Consider the following 23,576-nt stretch of genomic DNA (forward strand, 5'->3'; position numbering starts at 1 on the left):
ACTCTGTCATAATCAATAGATCATCAATATAATGGTAAACAATAATGGTACCTGACCATAATGCTACATCAGCTGCTATCGTTTGGTGGCAAATGGAGGGACTGCGTTTGTATCCCTGTAGCAAGATCTATCACTACCTTCCAGGGTTGTAAATTTTTGCTAATTTTTTCTATAAGAGTAACCATGTCTGGTACCGCAACTGCAAGTCAGGGGGTGACTTTATTCAATTCTCTATAATCTGCAGTCATTCTCCAAGTGCCATCTGGCTTTCTAACAGGCCAGATAGGATTATTAAAAGCAGTCGTGGTTTCCTTAACAATTCCCACTTGTTGAAGTGCCTGAATGGTTTGAGTCATTTCCTCCTCCCCTGGAATACAATATTGTTTTACAGTTACCACCTTGGCAGGCACGGACAGTTCAACAAGATCCCACTTTGGGAATTCACGCAAGACGGTTATAGATCGAATAGTGAATCCCGCTTGCCAAGTCCTGAAGCAGAAGCGACCATTTAAAGTTTCAACGGTTCATCATGCCAACACATCAATACCCAAAATATATTCTTTAATTGGGGCAATTAACAGTATTGTGGTAAATGGAGTGGCATTTCCTATTGTTAAGGTAACCTTAGCTCTAGCAGAGGTTAGATTTCCCCCTAATCCACAGATCTGTGATGTGGCTTCTTTATTATTAATATGTAATACAGTAACTTCAGCTCCAGTATCCACCAGAGCTAACACATTTAAAATCTCTCCAGACCACCACTCTGTAGTTAAAGGAACATAGGGACGTTGGCCCCTCTCACAGTAAGAGGCTACAGTGGCGGCAATTTTGGGGGACCTGCCAAACCTTCATTTCTGCTGTTTTGGCATTTGCCAGGTAGTGCCTTGCCTTGAGGTGGCAGGCAGGGCTGAGGGTGGGCGCGGAGTTGGTGGCAGTGCCAGGGGCAGTTGGCTTTTTTGCATAGGTGCTAACTTTTGCCATCGGCGAAACATTTCTGATGTTGTAATCCCATTTATTTCTGATCGTGGGATGCCCGCTTGTACAAGATCATTCCACATTTGTTTCCTTGTCATCTGTGATGTAACTTGGTTTTGTTTTGCCAGCTTTTCTTTATCTACCAGACGGTCCTGAAGTTGCAGCCCCAATTTCCCTCAAGGTATTTGCCAGGGCACCCACGTTACCAGTAGCATTCCTGACTGTTGGTATAATGATGGATTTTAGTGAGGCAGGCGCTCCTCTCAAAAGTTGCATTTTGATACTTCTTGTTACTGCTACTCTGTCTGGATTGGATCCCGTAGTCAATGCATGAGCCATCCCCATCTGCCACGCTAAATTAATAGTCTCTTCCATTGTATGCCAATTTCCGAGGGACGACACTAATTCAACAGGTTCAGCATACACTGTTAAAACTGCTGCACACAACCATGTAGGTGCAAGAATATCTTGACTATCAGGATCTCTGGTATTTTGCAGCTGAGCATATCTTCGCTATATCTGATCATCACTGGCTATAGGGCTTAATATATCTTTCTCACTCATTAATAAATAGATGCAGCTCCACTATCCCAAGCTCACAAAATCCATGCCAGTATGCCTTTCCCACTCTTTTGCTGATAGATCTCTAAAAATTCCCTTAACTCTTGTGGGGTGTAAGCACGTCTGACCCGTACTCCCCCATCTGCTTGTTTCTGCCGCTGCTTCATTTGTATGAGGTGTCACGCTTCTACCACCTCCCTGCCTTCTGAATGCGACTCAAACTCAACCTTGGAGTCCGAGGATTCACTTCAGATATTTCGATCCCATTCCTCAGAATCCCACAAAGGTTTTGTGGTGAGAGCATGAACTTGGAAAATCAAAACCTTATTTTTTCCATATCTGTTGCTTCCTTTATTAGCAATACATGCTACCAACCACTCTACCTTGCAGCTCATGGCACTGCTCTGCTCGACTATTAATCACTTCTTGCGCAATCGCTTTTGCATCTTGTAAAGTCACGACTTCCCTTTCCAACTCTCTCATTTTACTCCAGAATGGAACAACTTCACGGTCAAGAGCTCTAAGACCAGTAACTAATAACCATCCCAACCTTCCTGCTAACTTGTGAGAAGACTCCGATGCCACTTTCCATGGCAACCCACACATAGCTGTTTCAATTGTCTCGGGGGTAAAACACTGCCCCATCATCTATTTCAGGCCATGCTTTCAGCGGAGCCAAAGTAGCCAGGAAAGTGGCCACAGGGGTCCAGCACTCAGTACTGGGCCATCCCAAAATACAGGGAGTCACTATCCTGGCCTCCCCAGGAAAAGCCAATGGAAGTGGATCCACCTCCCTCAGGGCTGATGGGGCACTACACCACCATGGTGTCCAAAGTACCACAGGACCGCCAGGGCCTCTCAGGGACCCTCCAAACAGCCAGCTCCCAACAAGCAGAGCCATGCCTGCAGCCCATGCTAGCCCTAAAAGTGCACCATTCACACCAACATCCAGCAGGCTCATCAGGAAGATTGCCCAGCTGTCCAGATGAGCCCTGCTTTCCCACCCCTCACCCCTGCCCCTCATAGAGGGGAGGCATCTCCTCTGCCCTGAGCCGTGGGGAAGAGGCAAGGAGAGGGGCTGCCATATCCTGGCCAGCATCACACCAGGAGGAGGCCCTTGGGCCTGCTGGAGACCACCAGGGACCATCGGAGACCACTGGACACCAATGGACACCACTGGGGACTGCCGGACACAGCTAGAGACCATCAGAGACCACTGGACACCATCGGACACCGCTGGAGACCACCAGGGACCACTGGACGTTGCCTGACACCGTCAGAGACTGCTGGACACCACGGAGCCTGTTGGACTCCCCTGAAGCGCCATCAAGGCTACTGGGGCCTGAAGGTGGCACTTTGTCAGCCTGAGGCTGAGAAAGCCAGAGGGGGGTGGCTGTTCTCAGCCAGCTCTCGCCTCAGCCACTGAATGGGTGGGTGAAGATGAAGCCAGACCTGCCCTGGCACTGCACAGAGAACAGCAACAGACCAGCAAAGAAGGTCGATGCCCCATCCCTGGAAACATTCAACATGGAGACAGCTCTTCCTTTGCAGAAGCAGAAGACTTCAGTTCCGACAGAAGAAGTTTTGGCAAGACTGGCCAATAAACAATTTAAAAAAACCAACAAAACCCAATAAAAACCCAAAAAACACTCTCCTCTCATATTTGGCACTTTTGAGACCGCATGCAGACTCCTGTGGCCCGTCCTGGTCTCCCCAGGACAGGAAAGACACTGACAGACCAGCGCTGTTGACAAGGTGAGGGGCCGGGGCACATGGCACACAGGGGCAGGCTGAGGGAGCTGCTGCTGTGCAGCTGGGAGAAGAGGAGGCTCAGGGCTGGGGCTGACCGGTCATCTTCCAGAACACTGAAATTGGTTTCCTCACCCAATACCAGGTAGAAAATCAGCCTGTTTATTTCCCACACGCACTTCACCATGGCTAGTTTTGCTATTCAGAATAGCAAAGGCCTTGTCTAAAAAAAAAATAGTCAGCTTGATTGCCCCCAGCTTGTATCCCTACTCTCTTTGGCTCATCTCTCCTACCCACTTCCTGAGTCTTACTGATCAAAGAAGTATGAGAGCATTCAAATCCGAGTGTTCTTTGCCAACGCACATGAAAGTGGCATCGCATCTCTAGTTCATGAGACGTGTGAGAAAAGAGCTTCATCTTACTGGTAGGAATAAAACATGGAAGTGGAGCTTTGCTGTGAAAGAAAACTGGTTCTACAGGAAAAAATACCTCTGTGAACTCCTCAGCTCCTCTGGCTTTAAGGTCTCGAAAGCCAGTAGGCAGCAGGCCATGGGGAAAACTACTATTTTACACCTTGGTTTCTAATCATTATTTGTTTTACTCCCTCGTGGAGCCATGGAGTGGACTGACAGGTATCCAGCAGAGGTTACGGGAGCCCAGGGCTTGCAGCAAGCTGGGGAACACACGACACTGACAGTCTCGGTGCACCTCAAGGACTTCATATCAAGTTTGCTCTGGATCCAGTCTTGAGACATACAGGGCTGGACTCCTTCCCAGTATGTCTTTAGTAAACATGGCAATTCACAGGTGCAGCCTACACTCAACACCAGAGACTCGGGACATGTTTACAGGAGTCACTGCAGCACGTTACTGCTCAGGGAAGAGCCTCCAGCTCTGGCCTCAGATCTGAGAGCAACATCACTGTGGCAATTAGGGACTACAGAAAGGCAGACCATAGGCACAAAAGGTTGTTCCCAAGCGTAAGCAGCTCTACAGGTGTTGAAACTGGCCTAAAAGACACAGCAGAAGCTGCCCTAGGCCTTGTTAGCTTGCACCTCTCTGTCCTATGCACCATCACACAGTACGTGCTGGTGGCAGCATTTCTTCAGTTTTCTCACTGAGCCGTGCAGAAAAAGATGTCATCAAATTGGGAGACGCAAGTGTTGCCACAAGTGATGCTGACTGCCAACTTTTATGGTGATTTCCTACAGCCTTTCCAGCCAAAGTGAGCGGGGACCCCTGGGGAGTGGAAGCGTAAATAGTGCGGAAGGGACAGTGGAATACTTGGTTGGGGAGAACAGTCAAGATCTGAGACCAATGTTTCTGCCATCCAAACTGAAGCCTCTTCAAAGTTGCAGGAGAAGATACGTTGCATTTGTGTCTGCAAAGACCTGTAATAATCCAAGCTCTCCTTTTATTCCTGCATGCTTGAGAGTCCTGAGATTCTCCTGGTGTTCAGGACCACTCGTCTACATGCTGCAAAAGCAGGGAGAAAAGACAGTCACTCTAGTGTCCTTGCATGCTTTACTGCTGCTATGAGATAAAGACGTTTCTGAGGCAATAAGCTGGGACGCTGCAGGAACACGTCCCCTCCAGTGCAAACGCCTCACTGTCGCTGGTGTGCACTTCATCACCGTGTGACACCAAGCACCAACACTCCTCCCCAGCCGGCCTTTGCTCCACACCCAAACCATGGCCCAGAGCCGCCTCCCCGAGCGCTGCCTGCACGGGAGGCTGGAACATCCTAGTGCCTCTATGCTGCCGCAGGCAGGGACCACGCCGGTGTCCAGCCCGGGTACAGCTCTGGAGCAGCAGGAGGCCCCACAGCCTCAGGCAGACACCAGGAGGGCCACCCCACTCCGCCCGCACCCCTGGCCCCTCAGCCCCGGTCAGGCGAGGGTTTCTCCCTTTTCAACCAATAACGCCAGGCACTGCGGCCAGACCCACGCACTTCACCCCAGCTGCATCGCCTCCCACCCCCGGCCTTCCAGCCTCACTGACCCCATTCAAGCTTCCCACCAAGCAGTGGTGGTGCCACTTACTGAGCTGAGGCGGGCTGGTGCTCGCGTTAGCCACCATATTGCACCCTGACCTGACAGATCGCTATGGCCTCTCGCAGAAGTGAAGGGCTGCCCATGCTTATCCCAAAATAACTTCAACCAAGTATTTTTTCCCCATGTGGAAGATGGATGTAGTCAGTGAGGGTAAACGTATCCTAATCATCGCATTAATGAAATTCTCGAGCACCTTCATTCACCATAATGAATATGGATGGCCCTTACATGGCAGTGTTTTCTCCTCTTGCCTTACTGCTTTTTTCCATAGTTCACATAAAATAATAGATTTATTTTCTGTGCTATTTTTGTTTGTTTACCTAACTAATGGTTATTTTTCTATATTTTTATATTCATATATAAGATTTTTATCTTTGTAAAATGTTCTCCAGTTTTTAATATTGTGAGACATTCATTAAATTTATGTCTGATCAATTCTTCTGTTGGTCTTTTCTCTTTCCTATTTCTTTTACATAAGTTTCCAAGTGAGAGATCATAATCCCAACGAGTGTTATGATCCTTACTGCATACAACTCAGTTCTTCTGAAATTTAGGACAAGAGCTTCAGAAAACATCCATTCCACACACACAGTGAGATTGCCATCCAGAAGAAATTAGTTACAAACCTCAGAGCCATGCCAGGACTTCATTTATGCTTTTTTCAACAGAAATCCTAGAATGATTATTTTTTGTTCACATGCTCGTCTCCACAAATTCACAATTTTGTTCTTTAGGAAGCTGGGCTATACCTAACAAACAAAGCAGAGCTACCAGCTACCACAGGCACTGCTTACCTCTGGTGCTACTTCCAGACATAAATTATCATACTGCTTATCCATCTCAAGAAGCTTCACTGCACATAAGCCCAGTTGAGAACTCCTTGTTATTGTTATGAAATGCAGAATGACTAACAAATGACGATTAATATCGTAATGGTATAATAGCTGGTGGTTTTTAAGTAAAATATTACCTATGAGTAATAGAAGAACTTGTAGGGCTCTTTTCATTGCTATTTCTTAGCTATGCGCTGAAAAAGAAAATTCCATTGGGAAAATTACAACTGAGACTTTTCCAAGAACTTCCATTTCGTAGCAGCTCTCACCTTCCTTTCTTTCTCATAAATACACGTGGTGTGAGCTGTGAAAACAAAAACACATTATGCCAGTTAGTTTTCCTAGAACTTGCTGATGGTGTCAGTCCAACATGTTTATTGCCTTAGTGGGAAAGAAAATTTCAATCAGAAAAAAAAAAAATCTGTTCAGAGAAGCAATAAGGCACAATTATCCAGCAGTATCGCTGAGATGCCTCTATAATGCAAAATCCATAGCAGTAAGAGTGACGCCAGACTGCACTTTCCTCAAGGAACTGAGTGTGAGCTATAAACACTCCCATGCGTCTTTTGGGGGATATCTCATTTCTGCAGGAGATAATGGCCAATATTTCATACTTTTTTCTTTTTTGGAATGATGTTAAACAGTAAGTTACAGACTGAACCTAGTAAGAAATCATTCACTTGACAGAACTGGATTGTTCCTTGTAGCTTATCCTGTGTTCCCTACAGTATATTTTTTCTACAATGTCACTTCTATTGGAGCTGAGGAACAATATATAATTACATGCTTTATTGTTATAATTTGAGCCTCTGGGTATTGTGTTGGTGATGAGATTTTCTTTAAGCACTATTCTTTTGTAGTTCTTTCAAAAAGAATCTGTTCCTCCGATTTCCACAGAGAATCTTAATAATTAAGAGTGCAGTCTCTAGCAAATGCTGTTGATTTAAATAACCAAAATTGAATCATAACAAAGGTTAAAGAGGGAGCATGGTCTGAATGCAGTAAGAGAAAGATTTTTAAATGTTCTCTTGCACTAAATTTGCCTGTGCTCTTGGACAAGTCTTTAGACTGTCTTTCTAGGGTATCGTAACGTATGTTTAGCAGCAGAACAGTACTAATAGAAGAAGCCTTGATTTTTCTTTTTTAACCTTCAGCAACCAACCTAACACACCTGAACTGAAACCATCCCAGACTTCATTTTGCGCTGCCATTAACCTGCACGGCTTCACGCTGGAAGGACGCTGCCGGTGGATATGCTGTCCTCTGCGCTTCAGGGGGACTTTGAGAGGAAAATTTCTCAGAAAAGACGACCAGGACCAGAAAAAGGAGGCACCGTTAGCGCCCCTGCTCGCAGCCCCGCCGCGGCTGGCAGCACTAGCGCTTAGGGGACTGGCGGGAAAGCCTCAGCCGAGGTCCGGCAGGCTGCCCCGGTCCAGGCGACTCCACTGCTCAGCCGCGATGCGTTTTCCTGGCCGCGGGATAAAACGATAAAACGATAAAACGAAACTGCTTTCACTGGGAGTCCCTTCGATGAAACGAGCTTTCCTGGAGAACTCCTTGAGGAGCCCGGCACACACGCTCACGCGCACCCCGTTGCCCGCAGCGCAAGGCACCTCCTGAGGGGACGGGCCGAAGCGAAGCCCCGCCCGCGATCGCGGTGGGGAGGGAGGAGCGGGAAAAGGGAGGTGCTGCCGGCGGCGCCCCGCCCTCCCCCGGCCGAGCCTTGCGGAAGCGCAGGCGGCCGGGGTTGTGTCCCTGTAGGATCGTTGGCGGCGGGAGGTGGAGCGAGAGCCTCGGCACGGCGGCATCCTCCGGAGCGGCCATCGCCGGGGCTTCTATGGAGAAACGGGGCGCGCCGCCGGCCGCCCCCCCGCGGGGCCCGGTGCTGCACATCGTGGTGGTGGGCTTCCACCACAAGAAGGGCTGCCAGGTGAGGGGGCGCGGGTGCCGCCCGCCTCCTCGCCCGCCGGCGGGTGCCCCTCGTCTCTCGCCTCTCCCCTCCGCTCCTGCGCTTCCTCCCTGTCCTACTCCGGGTCCCCTCCCCCGAGCTGCCCGGCGCCTTCCCAGCTGCTGGCCTCGTTCTGCGGCGGGGCGGCCTGGCTGCAGCCCCCCCAGGGAAGGCTTGAACCCTTGCGGGAGGGGGCGCGTCTGATGGGGTGGGAGGGGGTGGGGGCGGCTTTGCTTTACCTCAAGAGGGAGGGTAAGGGAGTGCTTTGAAGCCGGCAAGGCGCCGCGAAGCGCGGTAGGGCCCCAGTTGGTTCCGGCCTCCCGCTTCCCCAGCGGAGGGGGCCGGGGGTTCCTTCAGCCAAGAGGCGCGGGGCGGGGGCTGCCTGGCGGGGCCGTGACTCAGCCCGCTCCTGGCTGTTAATGTTTATTGAGCTGCGGACGTGACTGCGCCCTGTCCTGCCTCGGCGCTCCCGCCGGGGGGCGAGGCGGAGCGAGGGCCGGCACGGTGCCCTCCCCGCTGCGGCCGTACCCCCCCCGCCCTAGGCCTACAAATGCTGGGAGAGGGCTCAGGCCGTGGCTCTCGGATCTGCTGTGGGTCGTCTGTGTTTAATACGTTCAGACAGGGAATTAAGAGGAAAAAATCATTTATTTTTTTTTATCTACTTTCTATTCCTGCTGGCCCAGCCGGGCAGCACCGTGTTGAACTCTCACAGGTACAACTTGTACCCAAACAGCCTGATGGCCCCAGGGTATAAATCCACCCTTAAGTTTTCTTTACATGTTTCTTCCCTTCTTTCATAAATGCTTGGCTGTTTCATGTGGCCTGTAAGGCAGAAGAATTTTATGTTGTGTATTTCTTAGATATTTTATGTTCTGATTTTTTTAATTTTTTTTTTTTAACCCTTGAAACAGAAGATGCTGTTGCCCAGGTAGGCTACACACACAGTGGCTTTGGTGTGACAAGAGCAGATAGATGTAATGTTGGACTTGCAGTGAGTCTTTTTCCATGGAGTGTTCTTAGTCTTTACAAAAATTGCTGAAACAGTAAGGAATGTGATGGTTGCCATTGTACGAGAATTGGTCTGACATGAACGCGTTTCATACAAGGTAGCAGAGAGTTAAATTAATCTTTGTTAATGCTTCAGGAAACAAAATAAGCACAGCATGGTAACATGTAACACAGTTCCCCATACCAACAGAGGCTGAAGTAGAAGTTCAATAACTCATTGTATTCGTCCTTCAATCTCTTTTTCTGAAAGACCTGTGTGTTTGTAATGCATCCTTTTTCCTCATGGTGTCCTAGGAGCTGTTCACATGTGCATGATCACAGGATCAGTTCTTACAAAGTTATTAGATCATCTAGCTTGCAAGTTTTACAGTATTTATCAGTCACTTTCTTGTCAAAGACTGTTAGGAGATGAGTGTTAGTTGGATGTCTGTAGGAGGAAGAGTGCATTTTTGCCCTCACCTTGTTGTTGACCTCTTGGAAAAGACATAGGCTGGAGAGAAAAGCAGAGGTGGCTTTTGTTGCTTCTGTTCTTCTTTTGGGGTCTGTATTTCTTTTGTAGCATTATGCAGTGTTGATGCAAGGCAAAACAATAACACCAAACCAAAACAAAAAAACCCAACCCCAGACTATAAATCAGTAGCAGTGAATTTTATCTTGCTGACAGGAAAATGTTTGTAGAAGTAAGTTTTCAGAACACACGTTGTCAAAAATTGGGTTGGAATACCTCTGAACCAAAGTCTTCTTTAAGTATCTCCAGAAAGGAACTGGACAAGTTGGAGAGGCAGGCGGTTGGGAAGGGGACGGGACAGCTGTGTCACAGGGAGAAGAACTGCAGGAATATAATGACAATTGGTAGAACCACAAACAGCCAGGCTTCCTAAGGGAAATCTAACCAGAAATCTAATTTTAAATATATTCTACCTCTGAAATAGCAGATTTGTTACTGAACTATAAAAATAGTTTCCTAAAAGAACTGGAGGCAGGGAGCTGCGCAGCTATAGCCTAATGAGTTTGACATCAGTGCTGTGCGAGGCTCTAGAGAATTAGTGAAGGAAAGAATTAATTAACAACATGAAACTAAGCAGACTGAGTCCTGTGGGCATTCACTAAAGATGGAGCATGCCAGGCTGACCTGCGTCTTTTGTAAGAATAAATGATAGATTTACTTTCTCTGTAAAAGAAACAGTAGCTTGAATCTGCCTGGAACTTGATAATGGATCGCACAGCACTGCCCCCCCACCCTCTCAAGAAAAAAAAAAAAGTGGTGGAGGTTTGTTTTTTTTTTTTAAGGTGGAGATACTGGAGAATTAGTACAAGAGCTGGTACTTGGGTAAGGAGAGGAAGCAGCAACAGATTTGTGTCAGAAGAGGAGCTGCTGGTCTGAAAGATACTTGCACTGAATTTGGGCCCACATAAGTGGCACTGGCATCATTTATACAGTAAAATCTAACTATGATGAGCAAACTTGAGGAATCGGTGTTACGAAGGAAGACTGGAATGTTGTGGAAGAGCTGGATGAGAAGGAATGCTGGAGTGATAGAATTGGGGAACGTTACAGAGTCATGCAATAGGAATGAATATAACAGCATAGGTTTGGGAATTAATGTGAGGAAACCTCTGGAAGAGAAAAGAGACTGCATATGATCAAGAAGAAGTGGTGTGATTTGAGGGCAAAAGTGGCAACAAATGTAGTCCTATAGTTTAGTAATATGTTTATTGATGTTTAAAAATTCTGATCCACCTTTCAGACAAATGGATTTGGATTCTGTCTCTTCCAGAAATGGATGAGATAGTCCTTGGGCAGTTTGGTTTTGAGGAGGATGTAGAAGAGCTTGGCTAGGTAGGCTAACAAAATTGATTTTGAGGCTGTATTCATATGAAGACTATAAGCTACCTCTGCAAATATGAGAACATTCTCCCCTTTTCCTCTCCTGCCTCTTCACCACTGGAAAGCAGAGGTGGTTGTGTGGTAAGATGAAACAGGGAACTGAGGTGACCAAAAAGTAAGCCTTGTTTTGATGGGTCGGGTTTGAGCTGGTTGGTTCACGGGTTCTGTTTGCTGAGTGGACATCTGCAGAAGACAGCTACACAGGCACAAGGAGGAGACCAGCATGGGGCTGGAAGAGAGTCTCTTCAAAGTGGCAGTCTGGGACTTCTCTTTTTCCTAGCCATGTTTGCTCATGGTATTTGGAGTATTCATTGAACTACTGCATTACACGCAATCCGACACGGATACTGTCGGAAAGTGAAGAATAAGGAGGAAAAGCCAATTGTTTAATCTAAAAGACAGCATTGGCACAAGAACAAGTGGATATGAACTGTCTGCGGATGTGCTGCAGATTGCGTACAAGAAACTACTAGTTGCAGAGAAGGAAAAAAAAGTTCCAAAGCGGCTTTCAACCAGCAGTAATTCAGAGTGAATTTGGGGAGCTTCAGATCGAGAGATCATACAACTAGCCTGCCTGTCATAACAGAAACTTACTTGGCTTGCTTGAGAAGGCTCCTCTTAGGTTCTGTGTTCCATCTGTTTTCTCCGTAGTCTTACTAGGGAATGCTTGTGGAGTTAGATATTTTGACGGATGTCTTGATGCTAGGTGTTTTCATTAGCTGACTTTCCCTCTGAAGCTTGTTCATTGAAGCGTACAGCTCTTCCTGTTGATTAACTTACAGTCTATGTAATGTTTAACCTATAGAGCAAAGACTTTTATGTGCAGTTTGGAAGCATATAGGAACATATTTTTCTTGCGTAGACTTGAAAAACAACCTATATGCATTTGTTTACAAAAAAGGAGAGTCAGGGAATTGGTCCATTTCTGTGTGCCTTTTGATTGAGTGCATGAGTGTGACGATTGTTCCACGTGCTCCTTCCAAGGGTCCACTGATCTTCTTGCTGGCTGAAACAGGATTATGTAAGAGACAAAATGAAGGTTTACTGTGTGTACCTTGTTTCATCTGAGGATGCAGTTTCCTGGGCAATTGTTAAAAACTTGGAGTTGCCACTTACTGTTAGGAGGGCTTTGTGCTGTGTGAAAGCAGCACATTGCATTTTACAAAGTAAAAATCCTGAACATACTGGAAGGAGATTACTCCATACTTGCTAGAGAAAGCTTTTGGAGAAGCTGTAGGCTAGGCTTTTGTCTATTTACATGAGCAGATCGCCAGCCTGCTTCTTCGGGCCTCCTAGTTACTGACTTGGAGTGTGATACCAATGAGGTGTTCAAAGAATGCTGGCTGCTGTATCTCTTTGCCAAGGAGAAGAGGTAGTTACAACAGAGTGCTCAGAGAATGGGAGGAGAAGCTTGGCTGGAAACTAGGTCCATTTGACACGCTCTCAACAGGTCAGTTAAAGAAGGGAACGGCAATTGGCATGAGGCAGGCATTGTGATGGGTTTCTTTGCTTTCTACGTACCGGCTGACGACTTATGGGAACCCTCCTCAGTGCGTAATTGAATAGCAAATGTCCTGAAATGGGCAGAGCCTGTGGGAAGTATTCATTCAATCATGATTTTCATTCACCTGAAATGACAAATATTTAATTAGGACTCAAAAAAAATTTGCTTTTTTGATACCTGTTTGCTACTGATAAGAGGACCAGCCTAAGGAGCAGGGAACAGCAAACACAGCTCTTCGTCATGTGTAGTTGCTTATACTCTTGTCCGTTCATGTAAAACCCACGGGTTTGGTGTGGTAGGAGCTTCTCAGGTTCTACAGGACTCAACTCACAAAACCATTGAGGCATAAATTGGTAGTAAGGAAAGCCTGCCGCAGAAATGGTGTGATCTGTTTTGGAGTATCTGTAGCTAGTTCACTCAGAGCTTGACTAGCAGATATAAGTTGTGTGTTGGAAAAACATACACAGAGACACGTTTGCTTTATGGTGAAGGTGGAAGACTGAGTGTCATGAGGTGTAGTTCTCCACTAGTGATCCTGTGTACTGCGATCCTTGTTTGAGCTCGCTGTCTCCAAGCTTTGTTTACATGGGGAGGCAGGTAATAGTCTTTGAGGGTGTAGGAAGGCTTAAAGTAGCCTGAGTACTCTAAAAATCATTAATTTTGAAGGCAAATTTAAAAGGAGAACTGATTTGTTTGAAAAGGAGAGGCTGATTTGTTTGAAAAGGAGAGGAAGGAAAGTTTCAGCAAAGCTGGAAAAATGGGGAGGTAAGAGTTCCACACAAGTGCCTGTAAGCCCACTGGCTCTTGAGGAAGTGGATGGTCCCTTTACTACTGTACTGCCTGACCTGCACAAGAATCCCCTTCTCCTCTTGATGCTATGAGGCTTTGAGGCTATTACATCTGAGTAAAGTGAGGCTCTGTGGCACCACCAGTCAGGCCATACATAATATCACTTCACTTGGGGCAAGGCCCAGCTTTTCTGCACTCAGGGTCCTGAGCAGTTCAGCAGATCACCTCTGACCTCATGCAGCGGGTGACCAATCTCACATATCCTCTCAAGGGCCTGAGTATCTTCCAATCTGTTCTTGACTTAAATATATGCATTTCTAACTGTGTTGTAGAAAAGCAAGAGACGAAAAAAAAAAAAAAGGTGGGTAGTGGGGAAAGTGCTATGTGTGTCATGGACTGCTCACATTGCTGGTGAGCAATCCCAAGCTCACATCGCTTGGGATCCTTGCTCGGTAAAATAGCAGCTGATCTTGACCCACTTCTCTGTACACCAGCGGAGAATGACATTTCAAACTTGGCGTCACAGACATGGCAGTGGATTATTGTAAACACCGAAAGGTGTATTCCTGTGGAATCCCAAAGTTTGTCCTCAGGATCTTCAAAGTACTTTAACTTTTTTACGTAAATGTGATGTTTGATTTCTCCAGAATTGCGTCTGAGTTGTGTCCTGTGTGCATATGTTTTTGTGTGGACTGTGTTTGAAGATCAGTCCCCTTGTCTTGCCTGACTGTACATTTTCTTCCTGGCATGCAAAGGAAACTTAAGTTCAGGAATTAAACAGCTGATACCTAAGTTTTAAAGAAGAGCCTGAGTACAATCTTTCAGAGGGAAGAATGCCCTTTAAGACTTCCTCCCTTCCTGAATTGTGTATGTGCTGCTCCTCAAGTACTTGAGTTCCAGAAGGCAATGCTTGTGATTCACGTAAGGTGCCTTGAGCAATCCGTGCACATGGCCTTTTTTACTGATGCCTAGGGAGCATATGTCTCCAAACAGAATTGTTGGCAAGTTAAGCTTGACTTTGTTTGCAGAATTAGGAGGTGTCTAAGGAACAAGCAAGTTCAGTCTGCTCTTTTTTATCAACTCCTTCGAGAACTGCCTACATTGCCAGGTCTCCTGTGTCCTTGATTGTGGCGCTTGTTTCCAAGAGGGAAATACTGAAATTGCTCTCTTCCCTAGGTTCCACGAGCAGCCTTTCTGGAGGCATCTTTCTTTTCTTTTGTTAAGGGGAACACTTCTAGCCTGTCTCAGTCCCCGTTTGTCTGCTGTCTGTCTTCTAAGACTCTGCTTTACTGGAGAACTACTTTTTTTTCCTCTTCTTGATTTCTGCCAACCCAGTAGTTGCTGTGATTCTGTTAGATGTGCTTGGCGCTTTCTTAGCCATGTGAATGAAGTATATGCTCGGTTGTCTTTAAAGTCCTTGTGTCTCTCTTTTGGAGGAGCACAGTAGGCAGATATTGTGCAATAGGTGATCTTCACTAGTGATTAAACAAGATCTTGGTAAAGGAACAACAGAAACAAAAAGAACTTGAAAAGGAACTAGGCTGGAATCAAACTGAAGGGCTTTGTTCCTGGCTCTATTGATGATAACCCGTAAACATTAGCACAGTTCCTTTGTTTTTGTTCCTTGCTTGTAATAATATTATTTAAGCACTTTAAGGGACTGTTATGAGCGTCACGTCTCTTGATGATGCTAAGTTAATCATAGCATACATTGAGTATCAAAGATTAGCTTATTGTCTAAAATAGATGGATTTGCTTATGTTCAACAGGTTGAAACTTAGAAGCTTTTAGCCTTTATTAGAAAGGCGACTCAAATTAGCATGGGATGCTAATCATTTTAAATACACCATGCACTGCTGAGTACACATGTAATTACTATCTCTCACTTCTGTAAACAATACCACAGATTCTGATCTTGTGTGTAGAATTAATGAGGGGTTGCACTCTTTGCATGTCTATGTAATCTGCTTATTTAGTATTTTGTGTTCATTGTTCAAGATAAACTCCCAGGTATGGTGGATTTTTGTTTGGGTTTTTTTGTTTTGTTTCTTTGTTTAGTTTTTCAGGCTTTAAAGAGTGTGGTGCTTGATAATCTTGCAGTTGCTTCCTTGAAGGCCTGGACAGGAAGTAAAGTATTTCTTTGAAGGATTCCATACTGGATATTTTCTCCATAGTTGCCCTGATGTGTGAATTGAGAGAAGGTTCCTGAATACCTATTTGCAGTTATGTAACACTTCCCATAGTCCTCATCGTTAACTTTCATCTTATGATCTGTCTGTTCTTTGTATGTGTCATAACATCCGAGTAGTTATTTAAACATTCTGTACCAGGAATCTTGACCTTTCTCTTGAATAAATTGAATGAATGCTAAATCAGTAAAATATTTATTTCTGTACCTCTGTCACACTTTTCATCTGCCTATTTCAGAATGCTTTCAAATAGTAACTCGGGCTTTCAGCACTTGTATAAAGGTGGCAGTGTAATTTACATGCATATATAATAGAGGGAGGTTTAAAGCTGTAAAATCGCTGAACAGAGGTCACTCGAGTTGGAGTAAATCAGAACTTGCAAGTCTCAATTTTGTGTTCCCTGTCCTAATACTGCCTTATTTTATGATCTATGTCTAATTTTGGTAGTCTGTCCCATTGCTTGTATGTGGTGGTGGATTATTACACCTAGGCAGGCATGTTGTTTCTAAAAGCACTCTCAGAAAGTTGTGGATAGAAGATGTGAAAGCAAGTTCCTTGCCTGCTCTGACATGCTGGGGGATAGGACACGGGGCTGCCTGCTTCATTGGGGTTACCTACAGCAGAGCATGATGTTACTATGTCTGTGTAGCTTCTCAGCCTCATACTGGGTAGTGAGCCCGATTTGTCTGCTCTCAGGAGTAAATCTAATGTTGAAACTTGTAAGGAAGGAGCATGTTCACTAAGATCCATTCTGGGTAAAGAACCTGAATGTTTGTTGACTCATAAGACAAAGGATCACTCTCTTGGACTGCATCAGTTCAGCAATATATGCTTTATGAATTACACACAATGGCTGTTTATAAACTGATGAGTAAATGTGCTTTAAAGCCTGCCTACAGTCCTGGTCCTCTGTTTTCCCAGGAAGAGGAGGATTCGCTGTACCATTTGACAACTCCCTGCCAGCCTGTGAGGGCTCCTTCCCATGGGGAACCAGGGCATGCAACAGAGCTGGGGAAAGGATATGCATCTGAGTCTCATGTCTGATGAGGTCTGGGTCCTGTCCTGGGGAGAGGAAATACCACCAGTCCTTGTAGCTCCATGTGTCTGTTAAGAGCTGATGGGCACAGCAGGTTGCGTGGGTGGAAAGCTGGCTGCTGCTGACCCCAGTGTACTAGTTGCTGTGTTGGGCAGAGGTAACTTAGTAGAGCTGAGGGTTGCCCTCTCATTTCATTGAGGAAGCTGGCCTCTCTGGTACCTTGTATCTTCTTAAGAGTTCATTCTGTATGAATTCTTACTTTCTGTAAGACCACAAAGTCTTGTCTCGAGGGCACAGAGTTCTCTAGAAAGTCCCCTAGGCTGGAATGGCTGCAAAAGTGGTATGTATGTTCCTCTTCTGGGAGGAGTGGAGGGGTTTTGTTGTTGTTTACTTTCTTTGAAGAGACTGAGAAGAGCAAAAGTTTCAAAGCATAGGATTTGTGTCTGACTTGAATTGTGTGACTATAAAAATAAAGTGTTAAGTAATTGGAAAGAGTGTCTAAAATGCATACTAGCATGACTTTGAAAATAAAGATGAAGGTTTCAGTGTTTCAGGTTATTCTGTCTTCTAAGAGCCTAAGAGTTAAAACTTTACTAACCTAGTCAGAGTTTTTGAAGCAAATGTGGTTATATTGTGCATCTGTAACAATACAAATGCTGTCGTAGAACTTGTGTAGGTGGCCGCTGTATAGCTTTAGAGATATGGGAACGTGAGGAAGGTCTAGTTTCAGGAACTAGAAGGATAGAAAAGACTATTCCCTACCTCTTTGTAATACATGGATTTCCTTCATTGTTACTGTGTATGTAACGAATTTTTTAAACATATTTGTATAAACATGCATCATACATATTTAGTCTACATATACATATAAATATGCATATGTATTATAGTTATTACACCTATACATATTTATATAAATATATAACTTTTATTTTAAAATCTGTTGTTAGACGTCATCATATTACTGCATAGCCATTATTGTTATGTGGATGGGCTCTTCAACTTGTAGATCCTGATCTGTCGGTTCTGTCATACAACAGTGGGAAAAGTTTGTCATTTAAATCTGATTAAACTGTGATTTAGATAATAAATTGTTCTCAGTGCTGAAAGACTAGCAGTGTTTGTAGATTTTTCATTTGGCTGCATGCTGCGGTTGTTACCCTGTTTCAGATAAAATCATTGGTGTGCTGGTTTTCTTTGGATCTGGCTATGCTAGGACTAATATATCAAGAAAACGTCTTTTAAAAATCCCTACTTCGAATGAAGAGCAAGTACTGACTTATTTGAAATGAGGGATCAAGTTTTAGGTGTAATTTTAATCTGTTAGGTTTTTTGGTCACTGCTGCTTAGCATTATACTGAATGCTCAACATCCTTCTGCTTTTCTTAAATGAGAGAGGAAGAGTTGGTATCCTTGAAATGTGTTGAAATGATTTATGAAGGGAAAAGTTTTTCTAAATAGGAATGTAATGAGTGGGTTTTGCTGATCTCATTTTCTTAATCTGAAGCATTCTACCTGTTTGTGTAGTACAGGCAATGGGAGAGATCGTCGAAGCAATTGTTCAGAGAATGGAATGGGTTCACTCCCTGTAAATTAAGTTCTGCAACTTACTGAAAGCATCCTTGTCTTTAACATAATACTGTCATTCTAAATATTTCAGATGTTTTTAGACATTTGAGATTAAACTCTCTCTCCATTGAACCAATGGAAAAACTTAGATGGGGGCAGACTTTTTTTATTTCTAGTCTGAAGAGAAATGTTCCAAAATACCCGTATTAAAGAGGAGAGCTGATATTGTGACTGTGCTGAATAAGAGCGGTTAACTTGTAAGTGGAGTAGTTCAAACATGTGACAGTAGATGGAGTGGGGAGGATGAGGAGTTTATATTATCCCTGTTTAGTGTTCACTGAGGATCTTACTGTGACTGCTAACACTTAATACTTTTCACAGGTTAGGAAAACAACCTTACCCAAGTATAAAGTTCACCAGAAATTAATGCCAACTACCTCTCTAATGTTTGAGTGTGATAGTTTAGGTGGGCATGCACATATATTTTGAAAATTCCTCTTTTATCAATGTCCTTTTTTAACCTTTCTTCTAATTGTGTACATGTAATTTAGTAGAAGACAATATCAATGGATTTTTTTAAAGAAAAAAATACCATGTTAGCTCTTAAATGTAGGAACTGAAATACATTTTCCTTGCCTGCACTCATATTTTCTTACTGTGAGTTAATGAACATCTAGTAAATTTATTCTAGCTAGGAAGTCCCTTTAAAGACAAGGAACCAAAACAGCGTGTCTGGGGTTGTTTGGTTTGTTTTTTTTTTTTTTTTTTTTTTAATTCATTCCACAAACAGGATAGTACTGTGTATCAGTAAGTGCTTTGCATCCAAACTGTTAGATTCAATACAAACTGCTTATAAAAGGTTAGTTAACGCAGCAGAATTACAGAAAAATAAAAATGTCATTTCCAGAAATACAGTACTGCAGTTTAGGGAGTTTTTTAAAATTATATCTTATTTTAACTTGCTAATCCACAAAAGTTGAAATACTTTGTGTAGCAAAGAGCAGAGTTATCTTTCTGCACTAAATCACAACACAATATTATGTATTGATTTTAGTTCTGAAATCCATCAAGAGCTATCTACTTAGAGAAGACAGCAATCTGAACAGGCAGAAAGCATTGCCATCAAAACCCCTTGACAGGCATAATCAATATTTCCAGATGTAATGAAGATCCCTGATGCTTGGAAGAGTAAGAAATGAGTGGAGATTGTAGCTTATGTTTTATGTAGTTTATTCTGAAGTCTCTGAGGATTTCAGCTTTGAATTTGAATTTAATTTTGTTGAGCGAGTCTTTTTTAATTCACTTGTGGAGACAAAAAAAATGTAAAATCTGCTCTGGCAGTCAGCTCTGAAGACTTGCATGTATTTCTTTGTTCCTGTTGACTACAGAGTTTTATTAAAAGACTTTATTTCTCATATTTGCAGGCATTTTTTGTAATGCATATATGTATTAATGACAAACAGGGAAATTGAAGCGCATGTTTATGCATGCACATGCATATATGTAGGGATTTACATAAAAAATCATTGTATTTAAATAAAAAAAGAGCTGCTCTTTCTTCATTCTGTGAAGAAGGGGGAAAAGAGCTGTGAGACAGATCTCTTCTGTCGTCCCATCCCCCTGTCATGGTTGGTCTTGGGTTTAAAATGTAAGATAAGAAAAAAATATTTTTTTTATGTTGCCTTAGCTAGGAACACTGTACTGTACAGTTTGCATGCACAGGCTGAGAGAAAAATTTTACTGAGGCTCCAGTTGTTCAATACCTCAGAAGCGATAGAACCGAGATTCTGTCTACCCCATTATTATCACTTTTGTACATGTGTACTGCTCAGTTTCAAGAATTTCAGGAACTGTGGGATATGGGATTTGTTGGGGTTTTTTTAAGGCTACTCAATGTTGTTATAAAACTTTGGTTTTGAAAGAATGTTTTTTTTTTTTCTATGCAAAGGATTCATAACTGCAACTGATGCAAGTCTGCAAATTGAGATATAGAAATTAAGTTAGGGTGAGTTTCATCTGCATTAATTCAGTCATCTGCAAGTTAGACTTAGAAGTCTGAGCTAGCTCTCTTCAGACACAATGGAAAGAAACAGATCGGATGAATCATCCTCTGCAGGTGTCTGTTTTCTCTGACTATGCAGAATGCTTAGGAAAACTGGCTCGGAGATCTTGGTTTTTGACATGTGGTCAGCTGATATGAATCCCACCTGCAGTGACTACTTGTGAAAAAGTTGGACTTAACTCTTTGAAATGACATCACTGGGAACTCTTTAAGTCAGAGGAGAGGTAAGGGAAGTTCTCCAGAGCTTTACATGCTGTCCTTGCTCTTAGATTGTCCTTTTTCTTTGTCCTGCTTCTTTGTTGCTTCCACCCTTTCAGCCTCTGCAATATGAAGCGGTACTTCTACAAGCAGTGATCTATTAAACTACACAAATGTGATTCCCCCTTAGAAACCAGGGTACCTCCTACATGGATCCTCTTGGGGACAGGGAGGAATAGTATGTCATAATGCAAATCAGGTCTGTCATAAAGTATATATGTAAAATAGATTATTTGGGGCCACTTAAGCAATCTTAATTCTGCTTTATCTGAGTTTTGTGATCACCTCTCACTTATACATGCACATACATACAGAAATCTCTATATTAGAACATGTATTTTAGAAGGAAGCAGACTAATATAAAACAAGATTATCATCAGTGTCACTAATTCCTGTTCAGTTCGTTGAATTTGGAACAGTCAGAGCCTGCAGAAATTCCTGTTGCTGGGAGCATCTGATAGCAGCTGTGTTATTGATAGCATATTGTGAGCTAGACCAAAGTAGTTCTTCAGCAAATTTCATTCACACTGTCAAAAGAACAGAGGAGCCAGATCTCTTAGCTTTATTCTGGACTTGAAAAAAGGAGTATTCCTTAGTGAATACATGTTTTTCATATAGCTTGAATTTTCCTACCCTTCTTTCCTTTAAATATGTCTTCTAATTCATTAGTTTGGTTGGAATGCAAAATACAAATGTAATTCTGTAAGTGCTTGGAAGTAATGATGTCTTAGATCCTTACTTACAGTATTTCCCTGTCAGGAATGATGATTTGAAGGTATTCACTGAAATCTAAGAGACTCGGAGTTTTCTCTGTATTCGATGGAAAGAAGCTCCTGCAGAGGGCGAATCTGGACCCCCCTCTATTGGCCATGCAGTGAAATAAAATACCTGATAAGGGATGTTAGCGTAGATGCTCCTTGACAGTATCTATGCTTTAAAACTTAGGAACCGTGCTTTATTTATTGCTAAGGTTACTCCTCCTGCAAGTATCCAGTAATAATTCTGTAAACAGTGTTTTCAGCCAGCCAGTTTGAATCTGGACAGCATCAAATTGTATGGTACAATCCTCTTCTGTATTGCAGATATTTACATGAAGATTCTATCATTTTAATTGTTTTATAATCTGTGATTTGAAAAGGATAGCAGGGAACTGTCAGGATTTATGTGTGTACTAAATGGCAGGCAGTTTCTCTGTTCCTTCTTTGGATGGTAATTCCAGTGTTTCTCTCTCCTTTGGAAGTCAGATGCCCTTCTGTTTTGCTTAATGGCATATTTTGTTTAAAAGGCTCTGTGGATTCTTGATAACTAACTACAAGTCAAGGTCTGGATTCCCTCCTCCTTCCCCTGCCAAAATTAATCCTTTTTCTATTGCATGTCTTTTTTTTCCCTACGCCCTTGGTTAATTATTCTTTGTGGGTTACTTACCTTTAGCTCAGTATTTTGGTCATTCACCAGACCTTTATTTTTTGTGCATATTTTCAAGATCTATTTTATAATGCAAGGAATAAGAAAACTTGAAATTCATACAGCAGGTAGCAAGGCTGATTTCTTGTGTTGTTTTTTTTTGTCCTTTGTGCTTTTTTCCAAGTTGGCAACAGTTGTAGAAAGAGTGACACCGTGTGTTAAGGTGAAGAATTTCATTTTTTCCCCATTCCTTTTTCAGTACTCTCATCTTTTACAGTGTTTTTATTTTATCGTCCTTCAAATGTTAAGATTTTCTGTATGCTTGCTGTGTCATGGTTTTTTATTTTCCATGCATACATTTTACAGTTGACTAGTTAATAGCTAAATGTCCTTCAAGAGAAGTTGCAATATGTTTAAACAGTTTCTTTTACTGATAAATTTGTGTTTAGATTTTGTTCAGTAATTTAAGAAAGGCACATCTGGAAAGAAGAGTTGATGAAGGTGGCTGGAAACCCAGAGGGGTCTCCATAGGAAAAGATGATGAAAGGGTAGTACTGTGAATATGCTGATGATGAGGATCTGTGGTAGATATGTAGTGTAGTGCAAGGAATAGAAAAGCCGACGCTATTTCTAGGAAAAAGAGGTAAATGGTAAATAAATGAAAGGTGAAATTGAAAGGCAACATTGAAAAGCAGGATTTCTTGGGGAAAGGAAAAGGAGATACTTTAGGCCAATGTGTAGAATGCATTGTGGTCAAGGACATAAAAATATTTAAAAGCAGTATTTTGTTGTTAGTATAGTTTCTGAGATTGTTCAATATCTGGTAGGATAAAATAGACGCTTGCATGTGTTAGTGTTACCTAGTCGTGAGCACTGGGGGGGCTGAGAAGCCAAAGCAGATTTGAGGATGTATGTGCCCTAGCAATGGCCTCTGCTGACATTGCAGGTGCAGCAATGTGCTGCTGGCTATGTGCATACAGGGGAGAAGGTATTCAGCTCCTGAGTGGTGTTTTGTGTTTCACATTTCTCTTGAGGAAAAGGTACTAGGCTGAATGGAAGCACTGTAAAAGCCAAATCTGCCCAGGGCCTGTTAGTTAGACCATGCATAAGTCAGTCCACGGGTGCTTTGGAGGAAGAGATGCAAAATGCTAGTAGGAAGAAAAACTTTGTTTCATATCATTGCTAAAGAAAAGGTGCTAGGCTGAATCACAGAGGCTTGCTTGTTTGGTAACAGTAATGTATTCTCCCTTCTGTTTTTGTTTGTTTAGGTTGAATTTTCCTATCCTCCCTTAAAGCCTGGAGAAGGACATGACAGCCACAGTTTACCAGAAGAATGGAAATACTTGCCATTTCTCGCCTTACCAGATGGCGCTCACAACTATCAGGAAGGTAAGAAATGAGAGAGGAAGCTGTATGTACTACTTCTACTGCAACCAAAAGAAAAATCCTCATATCTGAACAGTTGATCAACGATCCTTTTCACTATTAGACTTCCTGTACATTTTGTTTAAGATGCAAAATACATTGGCAATGGCATGTTGCTTCAGAGTTTGAAGTGAAAGTAGATCATAAAGCTGTACCTCTTACATCAAGAAATCAGATGTCAATAAAAGCTTAAGGGTTTGTGTGTAGTCCTAGCACAAAACAAGGCTACCAGCTTCCTTAGAAGTTCTTTGAAGGGGGAGTAAACTCTTGAGTAAAACCTAATCCAGTTTTGGGGTAAGGGAAAAATGAAATTCTAAAATTAAG

At 43.2% G+C, this 23,576-nt stretch overlaps 1 protein-coding gene and 1 long non-coding RNA gene across 5 annotated transcripts in view; one reads left to right on the forward strand and one right to left on the reverse strand.

The window, feature by feature from the left end:
* Window positions 1–593: 593 nt before the first annotated feature.
* Window positions 594–7,631, reverse strand: LOC129202043 (uncharacterized). The gene is made up of 3 exons (XR_008575601.1): window positions 7,344–7,631; window positions 6,310–6,476; window positions 594–4,761 (listed from the first exon to the last, which is right to left on the reverse strand). It is a non-coding gene; the product is annotated as an uncharacterized LOC129202043 (long non-coding RNA).
* A 240-nt stretch (window positions 7,632–7,871) lies between these two features.
* The window catches only part of AVL9 (AVL9 cell migration associated), a 43,305-nt gene continuing 27,600 nt past the window's right edge, over window positions 7,872–23,576 (forward strand). For 2 of the 4 annotated variants that reach the window (XR_008575600.1, XM_054813999.1), the window contains exons 1-2: window positions 7,872–8,102; window positions 23,096–23,216. Coding sequence is in view for 3 of the 4 variants with exons in the window: in XM_054813999.1 (XP_054669974.1) it covers window positions 8,010–8,102; window positions 23,096–23,216 (214 nt within the window). In the remaining variant the exon portion in view is untranslated. Of the gene's footprint in view, window positions 8,103–23,093; window positions 23,217–23,576 lie in introns of those variants that run through there. The other 2 variants (XM_054814000.1, XM_054814001.1) reach the window with 2 other exon arrangements.

This window comes from Grus americana, chromosome 2 (assembly GCF_028858705.1).
Source record: "Grus americana isolate bGruAme1 chromosome 2, bGruAme1.mat, whole genome shotgun sequence".
Classification (NCBI taxonomy): Eukaryota; Metazoa; Chordata; class Aves; order Gruiformes; family Gruidae; genus Grus; species Grus americana.